Here is a 12,994-nt window from a genome sequence, read left to right on the forward strand (position 1 = left end):
AAGTTACACAGCTCCTGCAGCTAGGATTTGAACCCAGGCAATTAACTGCAAAATTTGTGTAACCACTATGCTATACTTTTTAATGATGAATATTCTACAATAGACTATCATTAAAGTACCATGGTAGGATAAAATGTAGCATAACACACTCTGGCTAGAGATTTGAGAAAGAACTTCTCTGAAAAGTGACCTCAGAGCTGTTTTAAGCCTGCTAGGAAAAGTGGAGGAGGGACATCCTTGGCAGGTAACACACAAACACACAGAGGACTAAAAACCCGACCAGGCTGGGAGATACTTTCAGTGTGGCAGAATTAACAGCAAGAGAATTAGCTTAGTAAGAGAGGAGGCTGGAAGTATTCATGAGACCAGAGTGTCTAAGGACTTAGATTAAGGTATTTCAGTTTATTCTTAGGCAATAAGGAAATCAACAGAGGTTTTAAATCAGAATTGATGTGATATCTCCTTTGTTTTTCAGGAGATAATTTAGGAGCTTTAGGAAGGTATGCTCTAGGCAAGAATACCAGTCACATGTTAATGAGATTTAGACTAATTTTATAGATTATTTCAAAGAAACAGCTTTTTTATCCTTATATTGTTTTTCTGTTTTTAGTTTCATTGATTTTTGCCCTAATTTGTTATTTCCTTCCATTTCTTGAAGTTTAAATTGTTCTTCTTTTTCTCCTTTCCTAAGGTAGAATTTTAGCTCTTTTTTCTTTTGTAATCTATGTATTGAGTGCTACAAATGTCCCTCGAAAAACATCTTTCACTGTATTTTATACATTTTGACAAGTTGTATTTTCATTTTGTTCAAAATGTTTGTAAATTTTTCTTGATACTTCTTCCATGTGTTATTTAAAGGTGTGTTATTTGGGGCGCCTGGGTGGCTCAGTTGGCTGAGCGTCCAACTCTTGATTTCAGCTCAGGTCATGATCCCAGTGTCCTAGGATCAAGCCCTGTGTTTGGCTCCGTGCCGAGCTTCAAGCCTGCTAGAGATTCTCTTTCTTCCTTTGCTCTCGCCACCTTGCATTTGCTCTCTCTCTCTCTAAAATAAAATAAGGGGATATTATTTAATTTTAAATATTTGGCCTTTCTAGCTGTCTTATGTTACTGATTTTCTATTTAATTCCATTGTAATTTTAGAACATACTTTGTTCTAAAATTTTTAAAGTGTATTTATGGCACAATGTGTGATTTATCTTGAAGTATGTCCCATGTGAGTTTGAGAAGAATGTGTATTCTCTTGTTGGATAGAGTGTTCTATAAATATCAACTGTGGATCCAATTGATTGATAGTACTGTTCAGTAAACTGTCTCTATTGATTTCCTGCACACCTGATCCCTGATCTGTCAATTATTGTAGGAGAGCTGTTGAAGACTCTTTCTCCCTTTGATTCTATCAGTTTTAAATGTTTGTTTATTTATTTTTGAGATAGAGAGCCAGAGTGCATGAGCAGGGGAGGGGCAGAGAGAGAGGGAGACAGAGAATTCAAAGCAGGCTCCATGCTGTCAGTGCAGAGCCCAATGTAGGGCTCAAACCCACGAACCATGAGATCATGACCTGAGCTGAAACCAAGAGTCGGACAGTCAACCGACTGAGCCACCCAGGCACCCCTGATTCTATCAGTTTTTTGCCTTACGTTGGTTGATACTCTTGATTAGGCTCATACATGTTAAGGATTGTTACCTTCTTGGAGAATTGACCCTTTTGTCAGTATTGTCATGACCCTCTTTATCTCTGATATTTTTCCTTGTTCTAAAGACTGTTGTCTAAAATTAATATAGCTACTTCAGCTTTCTTCTGAAGTTAGCATTGTGTATCTTTCTCCATCTCTTTACTTTTAACTTGTATGATTACAGTAAAACCTTGGTTTGCGAGCACAGTTCATTCCAGAAATATGCTTATAATCCAAAGCACTTGTATATCAAAGTGAATTTCCCCTTACAAAATAATGGAGACACAGATGATTCATTCCACAACCCTGTAATATTCATATAAAAATGATTACAATACTGTAATATAATACAAAATATAAGGAAAAATAAACAAATCAACCCGCACTTACCTTTGAAAATCTTTGTGGCTGGTGTGAGGGAGACAACAGAAAGGAGGGTTATTGTGTAAGATGACTTTCACTATCACTAGCAGATGTTGACTACAGTACAGTATTAAACTCTTGTCATATACTGTATTTAGTGTAACTGGCAATAAGGCAGCAGAGGAAAGGGTCTGTGTCCTGCAGGTAGCCTGACCTAGAATGAAGCAAAGCATTCCTAAGCTTATTCTTGTATGGAAAAGCAAAAGAGTGTCCATAGGTGCTTTGAAGTGACAAAAAATACACCAGTGTCAGTTGTGGGCACCTTCCAGTGTTCTGAAAAATCACTGATTTCTGCCAGACACCACGGCCTGATACCAAGCATCTGAGCATGGGAGAATATCACCCACAATCCCACAGTGAAAGAGAGAAGAACCATTGGCTCAGTTGTGATCATGTGACATTTGGCATCTTGTACTACTTGTATTGTAAGACATCGCTCATTTGTCAAGTTAAAATTTATTAGAAATGTTGGCTCATCTTGTGGGATGCTCACAGAACAACTTACTTGCAATCGAAGGCTTTACTGTTATTTACATTTAAAGTGACTTTCTTGGGGCGCCTGGGTGGCTCGGTCGGCTAGGCGTCCAACTTCGGCTCAGGTCACGATCTCGCGGTCCGTGAGTTCGAGCCCCGCATCGGGGTCTGTGCTGACTGCTCAGAGCCTGGAGCCTGTTTCAGATTCTGTGTCTCCCTCTCTCTCTCTGACCCTCCCCCGTTCATGCTCTGTCTCTCTCTGTCTCAAAAATAAATAAACGTTAAAAAAATTTTTTTCAAAAAAGTGACTTTCTTGTAGACACCATGTAGTTGGGATGTATTTTTAATCCCCTGTGATAGCCTTGTATCTTTTAATTGGTGCATTTAGACTATTCAGATCTAAAGTGATTATTGATCTAGTTGGATTAATATCTGTCATATTTTTAATTTTCCTCTTTGTTGCATTTATTCTTTGTTTCCCCCATTCTTTTCTGCCTTTTCTAGTTTTAACTGGTTTTAACATAATTTCCTTTTATCTTCTCTCAGCATATCAATTACTTTTATTTTTAAAAAAGTTAGTGGTTGCCTTAGAGTATGAATTTTTTACTAATCTTTATCTGCCTACAAGTAACACTATTATTAAGGTATAATACAGGTATCTTACTACATTATTCCTAATTCCTCCCTCCTGTCCCTTTATGAGATTGCTGTCATTCATCTCATTAATTCACAATACAGTATTACTATTATTATTTTAAAAACAATTCTTAGATCAATTAAGAATAATCAAAGATTACACCAAAATTAAAAGTTTTTGTACAGCAAAAGAAACAATCAACTTAATAAAAAGACAACCAACTGAATGGGAGAAGATATTTGCAAATTCTGTATCTGGTAAGGGGTTAATAATATACAAAATATATAGGGGCGCCTGGGTGGCTCAGTCAGTTAAGCGTCCAACTCTTGGTTTCCACTCAGGTCATGATGTCATGCTTCGTGAGTTTGAGCCCCACAGCAGACACCGCACTGACAGTATGGAGCCTGTGTGGGACTCTCTCTCCCTACCTCTCTCTGTCCCTCCCCCACTTGCACTCTCTGTCAAAATAAATAAGCTTAAAAAAACAAACAAACCCAAAACATAATAACTAACACAACTCAACACCAAAAAAACAAATAATACAATTAAAAATGGTCAGGACACATGAGTAGACATGTTTGCACAAAGACATACATATGGCCAGCAGACAAATGAAAAGATGCTCAACATCACTAATCATCAGAGAAATGCAATCAAAACCACAATGAGATATCACCTCATACCTGTCAGAATGGCTAAAATCAAAAACACAAGAAATAACAAGTGCTGGCAAGGATGTGGAGAAAAGGGAATCCCTGCACACTGTATGCAAGCTGGTGCAGCCCCTAGGGAAAACAGTATGAAGGGTCCTCAAACAGCTTAAAACTGGAAATGCCATATGATCCAGTAATTTCACTAGTAGGTATTTACCCAAAGAAAATGAAAACACTAATTTGAAAAGATATATGCACCCCTTTGTTTATTGCAGCATTATTTACAATGGCCAGGATATGGAAGCAACCCAGGTGTCTGTCCATAAGTGAATGGATAAAGGAGGTGTGGTGTATATATACAATGGAATATTACTCCACCATTAAAAAAGAGTGAAATGTTGCCATTTGCAACAACATGGTTGAAGCTAGAGGATATAATGCTAAATGAAATAAGTCAGAGAAAGATAAATACCATATGATTTCACTCATAATGTGGAATTTAAGAAGCAAAACAAAGAAAAAAGGAAAAAAAAAACCCAACTGATAACTATAGAGAACAAACTGATGGTTACTGGAGGTGAGGTAGGGGTGATGGGTTAAATAAGTGAGGGGGATTGGGGTTCCTGGGTGGCTCAGTTCGTTGAGCATCTGACTTTGGCTCAGGTAGTGATCGCACGGTTCGTGAGTTCCAGCCCCACATTGGGGTCTGTGCTGACAGCTCAGAGCCTTGAGCCTGCTTCGGATTGTTACCCTCTCTCTGCCCCTCCCCCATTTGCTGTCTGTCTCTCTCTCCCTCACAAAAAATAAACATTAAAAAAGACTTTAAATAGGTGATGGGGATCAAGAGTACAACTAATCTTTTTTTTTTTTTAATGTGTGTTTTAAGTTTATTCATTTTGTGAGAAAGAGAGAGTACGTGTGCGAACAAGCAGGGGAGGGGCGGGGAGAGAGAATCCTCAGCAGGCTCCACACTGTCAATTCAGAGCCCAATATGGGGCTCAAGCTCACAAACCATGAGATCATGATCTGAGCCAAAATCAAGAGTTGGATGGTTAACTGACTGAGCCATGTAGGTACCCCAACAGTACACTAATCTTGGTGAGCAATGTATGGAATTGTTGAATCACTATATTGTATACTTGAAACCAATGTAACACGGTATATTAATTATACTTGAATTAAGAAAAAGAATAATAAAATTTTATTTTACCTTTATTTATTCCTTCTCGGACATTCCTCTTCCTTTTGTTATGTAAATGACTTAATGACGTGTATCATTTTCAGTAGAGACCACAGGTTTAGGGGGTGAGAAAGGCAGAGGTTTTGAAAATTAGGATCTTAGAGTGAGATTTCACAATTTGAAATTTGAGAAGTAGAGAAATTCCTAGTGGTGGTAGGTTTAGGGTTATGGCCCTGAAGGTTTGGGACCTGCTAATATGCATCTCGCTGCTGAGGTCAGTGCACTGTGCCATCCACTGAGGATATTGGTAAATGATGACAGAGCTGTTGGCTTGTACTAGAATTAAGTGGAGGTATGTAGAATGCAAAAATGTGTTGGTATTAGGCAACCTTCAACTACAGAAGCATCGTGCTATATACTTTTGTGGGTGTTTTACAAAATTCAGAATGCAATTTGCATGAAAATACACTTTCAGAGAGTGCTGGGGATTTCAGGTCAGCCTATAAAATTTATTTTATTTATTTATTCCATAATATAATTTAATTACACTGGATTCATCATATCAAATACTCCAACTGCCATTTAACTATTAGAGTAAATTTGCCTTTGGAGCTCTCAAAACAGCAGTGCAGCCTGTGAGAAGTAGGGGTTCAAGAATGGTGTCAGGGAGATGTCAAAAATGGCTGCTTGTACTTGGAAATCATATGTGAAATGTTCTTAAATGGATGGGAGTTGCTTTTGACTTTGGAATATGCTTTTGCCTATGAAGAGAGAAAATTAAGCACAGCAAAAAGATGCTTTGAGAAGTTGTCCAGTATGTGTATGGATGATGAGTATACACATGGGCTGGGAAGGATGAAGGGATATTGGGAATAGGTCTTAAGTAATTATATTTTGCCATATAAGTGAGGTCGCTGACCTTATAATATCTTACAGATGAGGCTATAATCTGATAACAAGTGTCCTTGTAAGGCAAAAAATGCTCCAACAGGCAGAAAAGTTAAATTCTAATTTAGGACTGTATCTGTAGGTCTTTTTCTCTTTTTCTTTTTTTTTTTAATAGATATTTTTCAGTGTACATATATGTTAGATTGTTGGGTTATAGACCCAGTTCATGGGGGAACCTCTCCAAGTTTTGTCCTTTACTCTTTGAAAGTGTAAGAAGTTTTGCTTGTACTCTTTACAGTGAAGAAAAAAAAATAGGTTTTTTTCCCACAGAAAGTTTAAGAACAAAATAAAAAGCTGAGAAATTGCTAGTAATTCTTTGATTTCTCTTAGCAATGTGAGATATTTGTTTTTTCTCTTGTGGAATTAAGGGGCTATTTAGAAAAGCTATTTTAAGCTTTTAGCTGAGCTGCTCAGAGGCAGCTAGTTACTTGACAAATATATATTTTTTTAATGTAGGCTATTTCTTTGTTTTATACCCTTCTATAATTTAAATAATGGCAGACTTCTTAAAGACTTTTGGTGGGGGGTGGGGCGAAGGTTAAAGTATCTGGGATTTTCAAGCATTAACATGGGAGATTAGAATAAGAAATACTGTCTGGGCTCATTGCAGTAATTATCTCATTGCTATTTAAATAACCCCCTGTTGGCAGGATGGCAGTACAAACACTTTTCCCTTGTGAAACAAAATAGGGTTTGTATTAGAAAACCAGTTCTTATAAAGAATAATCTTTATAAATATTTTGAAAACCTCTAATAACATTACCTCCAGAATAATCATTCTGTGGTGTATTATTATTATTATTATTATTATTATTATATTTTGCATCTCTTCTATATTACTTTATAAGCCTCTTATTGAGCATCTAACAAAGGAATAAATATTTTGTTAATGTTTTATCATTGTGTAAATCTCTAAAACCTAGTACTGTAAAGGCTTAAACTGTTTTCCTTCCTTGCTGAAGTAACTAAAAATGTAAATGAAAAGGATTAAATGTTTCGTGATTAAGCTATAAAGAAAGAAAAAAGAATTGTTGAGTGTAACTAATGTGCTTGGCATGTAATAGAAATGAAGTTCTTCTAGTATGCATAACCAAAAGGCTGTGAGGAAAGATTTTACAAATGAGAGAAACCCAGGATTCAAGGGGGTTCACCTGAAGTTACCTATTTCATACGGGTATGTTTGTACAGGTTTGACTGAAAAGTGCTTATTCTTTTTAGTCTTTCACTGCTGAGGAGTATTGTAAACATGATAGTTCTTGGTCTGAATGCTACTTTAAATATGAATATTGGAGTGGAAATAAAGCAATGAACCAGCAATCTAATATGCTTAAGTGTTTCTTGGTAAGTTTGGAGAAAAAAGAGGAATCTGAATGTTTTCCATTACTGCAATTATCTCAGTGAGAAATACCAGTAAACCTACTTAGCTGATTGATACATATCCTTTTGTATCAGATAAATCTTAAATAGAGACAGTACAATAGCATTATTGCATCTAGTTAATGTTGGTCGTTATGTGATAGTGTGGGTTTTTGTTTTTTTTTTAATGAAAGTTTGTTAGTTTAGACTTTTAAGAAAAATCAAAGATTTCTTTCCCATTGTAACCGCTGCTTGGTGATAAACAAACATGCTAGAGTGTCAGTTTCCAAGAATTGAATAATTTAAAATAGGCACGTGAATATGAATAAGCTGGAAGTGTACTTGAACGGGAGGTGGGAGGCATGGATTCTCATCCAGTTCCTTATTACTGTGAGATTTTGAGCAAGTTGCTCTTGTCTCAGGGCCTTGCTTAAAGGTGGAGTTAATCCTCTCTTCCATCCACTTGCTTAAGTTAGAATGAAGAGCAAAGGAGAAGGTCTGAAAGTGCTTGGAGGCTCTAATTTAGAGTACTATGTGACTTTTTAAAAAATGACATGGATCCCTTGGAAAGCTGGGATCTTTTGCTTAAAGAAACTTTTTGAAGTGTTAGGGGAACGTGAATCTCCTAAATCCTCGCCAGGACTGTCCAGATTATTGAACTCTAGATATGGGCTAAGGAAAAAGAACAGAGATAAGCATAATCTAAAATGTTAGCTAATTACCATAAGTTTTATAATTTACTTCAAATTTTATTTTTGTTCTGGGACTCTCCAGGACTGTAAATACCACATAGGCTATTTGAATATATTTGTTGAAATCTTTATAACTGGAGGACTTACGTATTTTCCAAGAATGAAATATGTTAAACAGCTTTGAACTAAACTACCTTTTGTTTTTCATTTTGTGGTTTAGAGGTTCTCTTGGCCGTTTGCCTGTGTGTCTTAGCACCCTGCCCCACGATTGGACCCCTCAGAATATACTGAGTGCTGTCTGCACAGCAGCCCCTCAACACAGATGAGCCCTCGGCAGAGCTCTCTAGGCAGTGTCTGTCTACTCCTCACCTAATATGAGTCACCCCATGCCTCCTGTTGCAGTCGGCTAGAGTGCATAACCAGGTACCCGTGGCCAATATGGAATTCACTCAAAATTCTCAGGGGCAAGCATGTTTAAGATGCCAGTTCTTAGAGTTTTAAAAATCAGTGGACAGAAGTTTAGTAAGTAAAGCTCTAGCCTTGCAGTAATCTTTCATTCCTTAAGAAATGGTCTACTGGCTTATGTGGTTATGAAGCAAAATTAAAAATTAATCTTCAGGCTATTCCTGCTTTTCCACAGATTAGAAAGCAAATTGCTTTTTATCTAAGTTCTGTATATTCATAGTGTCCTCCCAACTTTCCTGGTTTCTTTTGTAAGATGCCCTGTTTTTGTGTCTGAAATTGGCTAATTGCTGGCGCAGTTCATGGTAGTTGAAAAGGGCTGATAGTTCTTCCTGAATGCTTAGTGTTATTGATTCTATTACATATTCTAACCCAGCGGTTGTTTTATTTATTTTTTAACTGCAGCTCTAGCCAGGGATACATTTTATGTTGTGATTTGGTATGCATGAATTACCTAAAATAAGTTTCATGGAATAATAATCAACCATACTATATGTGTTCTTCTGTTTCATTTTTTTAATGCTTATTACGATCCACTAAATGAATTAACATGACCTGCCAAAGGGTTTCAAAGTACGGTTTGAAAAAGTGGTCTTCAGTTATATGAAAAAATTTACTGTTGTCTTATGATTTGTAAAATATATTGGGATATCATTTGTTTTAATCTGCATGTTTTCAAACTGTAACAAAGTAGACTCTTCAAACAGGTACCCAAACTGTAATCCTTCATATAGAAAAAAAAATTAAATAATTAAAAGTAGATTCAGTTGACTGATCTAGATTCAGTAGATTTAATTGACTGGGTGATTCAGTCAATTAAGCATCTGACTCTTGGTTTCAGCTCAGGTCATAATCTCACGATTGGTTGGTTTGAGCCCCGCGTCAGGCTCTGCGCTGACAGTGCAGAGCTTACTTGGGCTGTTGCCTCTCTCTCTCTCTCTCTCTCTCAAAAATAAATAAATAAACTTAAAAATAAATAAAAAGCTTCATGTTTTGAGGGGTGGGTTTCATTGTTGTTTTGATGTTTGAGGTGAGGGTGAACTTTCTAGTCTTCATTCTTTTATATATACTCAGCTATTAAACAGCATATTAGTAATAAGATATGTGATCCCTTTATTTGTTGTGCTTCATAATGACTGTTTAATTGGAAACATTTGATACTTGTTCAATTAATATTTTACATTTTGTATAAATTGTGTCAAAGCCAGTAGGAATATTGGGTGCCATGATTCCTAATTTGTCAGGGAGACTTATCAAAATTACCTTTGCCTCTCTACCTTTTCTATTTAAAGAAGTAGAAGAGAACTTTCAAATAGAATTTTGTGTTTTTTCTGGCCTTTTCTAAGCTCTTGACCTGGTCAAGATGATGACACTTTGTGTATGAACTTCTTCCCACAGAATTAGAAGAGTTTATCACCCACCAGCCAAGATGAACATGGTGAAGAGGATCATGGGGCGACCGAGGCAGGAGGAGTGCAGCCCCCAAGACAATGCCTTAGGACTGATGCACCTCCGCCGACTCTTCACTGAGCTGTGCCACCCTCCCCGGCACATGACTCAGAAGGAACAAGAGGAGAAGCTGTACATGATGCTGCCAGTGTTTAACAGGGTAGGTCCAGGTTGCCAAGCCCAGGCCTTCCAGGATTGGGTGGCACTCCAGAAATTTCAAGGTTCTAATAAATTACAGGTAGGAAGAAAATAATAGAATGAGTTTTTAAGAAGCTTGATGTTTTCATACCTTCCTTTCAATTTGCTTTCAAGCCTTGCGACTTGATCTGAGGCCTGGTCAGAGTGAACTCCATTTAGTTCTAATAGATAAAAGGAAGACAGAACATTCTGTAAAATGTTCTTATAATGGTTGGGTTGAGTGTTGGAAGAGGGAAAGGTTGTAAATTAGTACTTGTTATTTCCATTGTTTTTTGAATTGATGGTTTATTGCACCAAATGGTGTAATTAATTGCCCAAGTGTTTTGTACACTTTACACAATCATCTCAGTTTGCTTTGTTGTTTGGCAGGTTTTCTGTAAGAGATTTTGAAAGAGGATAGATGTAGGCTCTAGAGACTCTAAATAGAGTTAATTTTTAAATGTATTTTGTCAAGTTGATTACATGGAGCAATCTTGGTGGGGTTATTTAAAATAATTTTTAAATTTTTATCGAAGGTATACAGGTACATGGTTGAAAAGGTCAGGTGGTTCCATAGGGCTTCTAGATGCCCCACCACTCTCTGCTGCCAAATGCTGCTGTGACCTTTAGCTCTTTTAGCACTGAAGGGCACCCCTGAAAAGAAAGTTGTCTTTAAGTATGTGGGGATCTGGGGAAGGAAGTCTCCTTCAAGAATGTGATGTGATTCATGAGGCATTAAAAGATAAGCATTAGCGCAATTGGAATTAACTGGGCTAAATTAACAAAGAAAGTAATTAGTGTAAGAGGCTAACGTATGAGTTAAGATGAAAGGCAACAAACATTCTAATATGTGCCAGCATCTATGAGGAGTTGAAGAAACTGATTTTATGTGAGGAAGAGCCAAAATAAGACTGTCAAGATTGATAGGAGGCTTGTCATGATGGGTTTATATGTTGTATTAGGAACTAATACTTTTTCCTGGAGGCATGGAGAGCCAATGAAGTATTTTAAGCAATAGAATCAGAGTAGAAGGAACCAAGGCAAGCTCTCTCCTAGCTTTCTAATTTGGGAAACTGGGTGAATGTTTTTCCCAGTAGTTGAGAAAGAAAGATTAAAAAGATAGATTCAGTTTGGATCATTGAGTCTGAACTATTTGCAAGCTTCCCACGTGGATGTATTCAGTAGGCAATTAGAAGCTCAGGTAGGGGATTTGGCTGGATATGTGCTTTTTGGACTCTGGCACAGATGGGGTAGTTGAAACCCTGGAAGGGGATAGAGATTGCTCATGGCTTATAATGCCAAGTGAGAAGAGCAATAGGCTAAGGATGAATCATGGAGAGTACGAATGTCTAATGAAAGGAGGGGAACCCATAAAGAATACAGAATAGGAGCTGGTCAGCACAAAAGGGATCAGGAGGGGGTGATTATGGAGTTCAAAAGGTAAATATAGGAAAAGAGAGAGTAGTAAGTTACTAGAATGGTGGAGCCAGAAAACAGCGAGTTGAGGAGTGAATGGAAGATGAAAAGAGACAGTAAATAATATACCGGGCTTATAGAAATTTGAAAAAAGAGGGAACAAAAGAGATAGATGGACGTCAACTTGGCTACAAAAGGGTGGGTTTTTTCTGGATGTTTTCAGTGTTTTGCTTTGTTTGTAAAGATGGAGGAAATCCAGGTTCGTAAAGAGAAGGGGAGAAACCAGCAGAGTAGGAAATTTGGAAAATTCCAGGAATGAAATTGATTGAGGGAGGAGAGCATGGAGTCAAATTATAGGGGGGGGGGGGGGGGGACAGGTGAGTCTTCAGCAAGAGAAAAATACTTATTTCATCCTAGAGGAGAGCGCATCTTGTTGGGTGTGAATATGATTGTAGTTAAGGAGGTGGGAAGTTGAATAAGATCTTGCTTGATGACCTTGATTTCTTGTAGTCATCAACAGAAGATGTGGTCAGTTAAGAGCCTTGGAGTAAGTTGAGTTGGGCTTAAGGAAAGTGTGATGGTTTGGAATAATAATGAAGGAAAATGAGAGAGATAGTTGAAAGGGATAGTAAAAGAATTGAAGGATATTGAGGGTCCAGTAACAGTTGGAGATGATAAATTTGTACTGGATCTTATCCTTGTGGGTGTGTGATTTTTCTCTTGCAGGTACTCAGTAGCAGGTGTGTAAGGAAAAGTAGAGGAGGCAGACAGGTACGTTGTTTATTGGGATTAAGGTTTTGCTGGGCTGGTAAGGCAGAAGGGCAGGAGTACAAGGAGGAACATAGTGAGATCAGTTCACATGTCACCCATCAGGTTGGGTAGAATAGAAGAGAGGGTGCAAACATTAATACATCTAGAAGATGTTCATTTTTTTAATCTATGAAATAAGAGGCTGAGAATGATGCAGGGAGGAGATGGTAGAATAGGAACACGAGGAGAAGTGGGGAAAGGTTTAAAATAGCTGTTTTGAAAACGAGGGAAAGAACTGATTATGGACAAGCCATTTTTTCAAGCCCTGGTGAGGTAACAGTCATTAATTTTTATTGGAATCAGTTCTGGGAAGTTGTTTGTTTCTTTTTTTTTAATCTTTTTATTTTCGTTTTACCTCAGTGCCCTGTACTATTGCCCACTGAATAGTTTGAGGTTATTTCCTTCTCTCAGACTTACACACATTTACAAAGTGATGATAATGTGGAGGATAGTTAGGACAGTTGTTATTCTCGGATATTAACATAAATTAATAAGTAATATTCTACATATGTATCGATGTATTTCATCAGTTAGGCTTCTACAGCCAGCCCACATGAGGCTTAGACTGGAAGAATCATATAAATATTTGTGTTTTGTCTTTTTTTTAAAGTAGACTTGAGATGCTGTATTGCTTAGACTGTTCT

At 37.3% G+C, this 12,994-nt stretch overlaps 1 protein-coding gene across 13 annotated transcripts in view; it reads left to right on the plus strand.

Annotated features, from left to right (window-relative positions):
* Window positions 1–12,994, plus strand: part of WDFY3 (WD repeat and FYVE domain containing 3) — a 279,689-nt gene that overhangs the window by 84,603 nt on the left and 182,092 nt on the right. For 11 of the 13 annotated variants that reach the window (XM_058722008.1, XM_058721995.1, XM_058722004.1 and 8 more), the window contains one exon: window positions 9,897–10,107. In XM_058722008.1, the coding sequence (XP_058577991.1) occupies window positions 9,928–10,107 (180 nt within the window). In that variant the 5' untranslated portion in view covers window positions 9,897–9,927. Of the gene's footprint in view, window positions 1–8,256; window positions 8,460–9,896; window positions 10,108–12,994 lie in introns of all 13 variants that reach the window. The other 2 variants (XM_058721996.1, XM_058721997.1) reach the window with 1 other exon arrangement.

The sequence above is a fragment of the Neofelis nebulosa genome, chromosome 3 (genome assembly GCF_028018385.1).
Source record: "Neofelis nebulosa isolate mNeoNeb1 chromosome 3, mNeoNeb1.pri, whole genome shotgun sequence".
Lineage (NCBI taxonomy): Eukaryota > Metazoa > Chordata > Mammalia > Carnivora > Felidae > Neofelis > Neofelis nebulosa.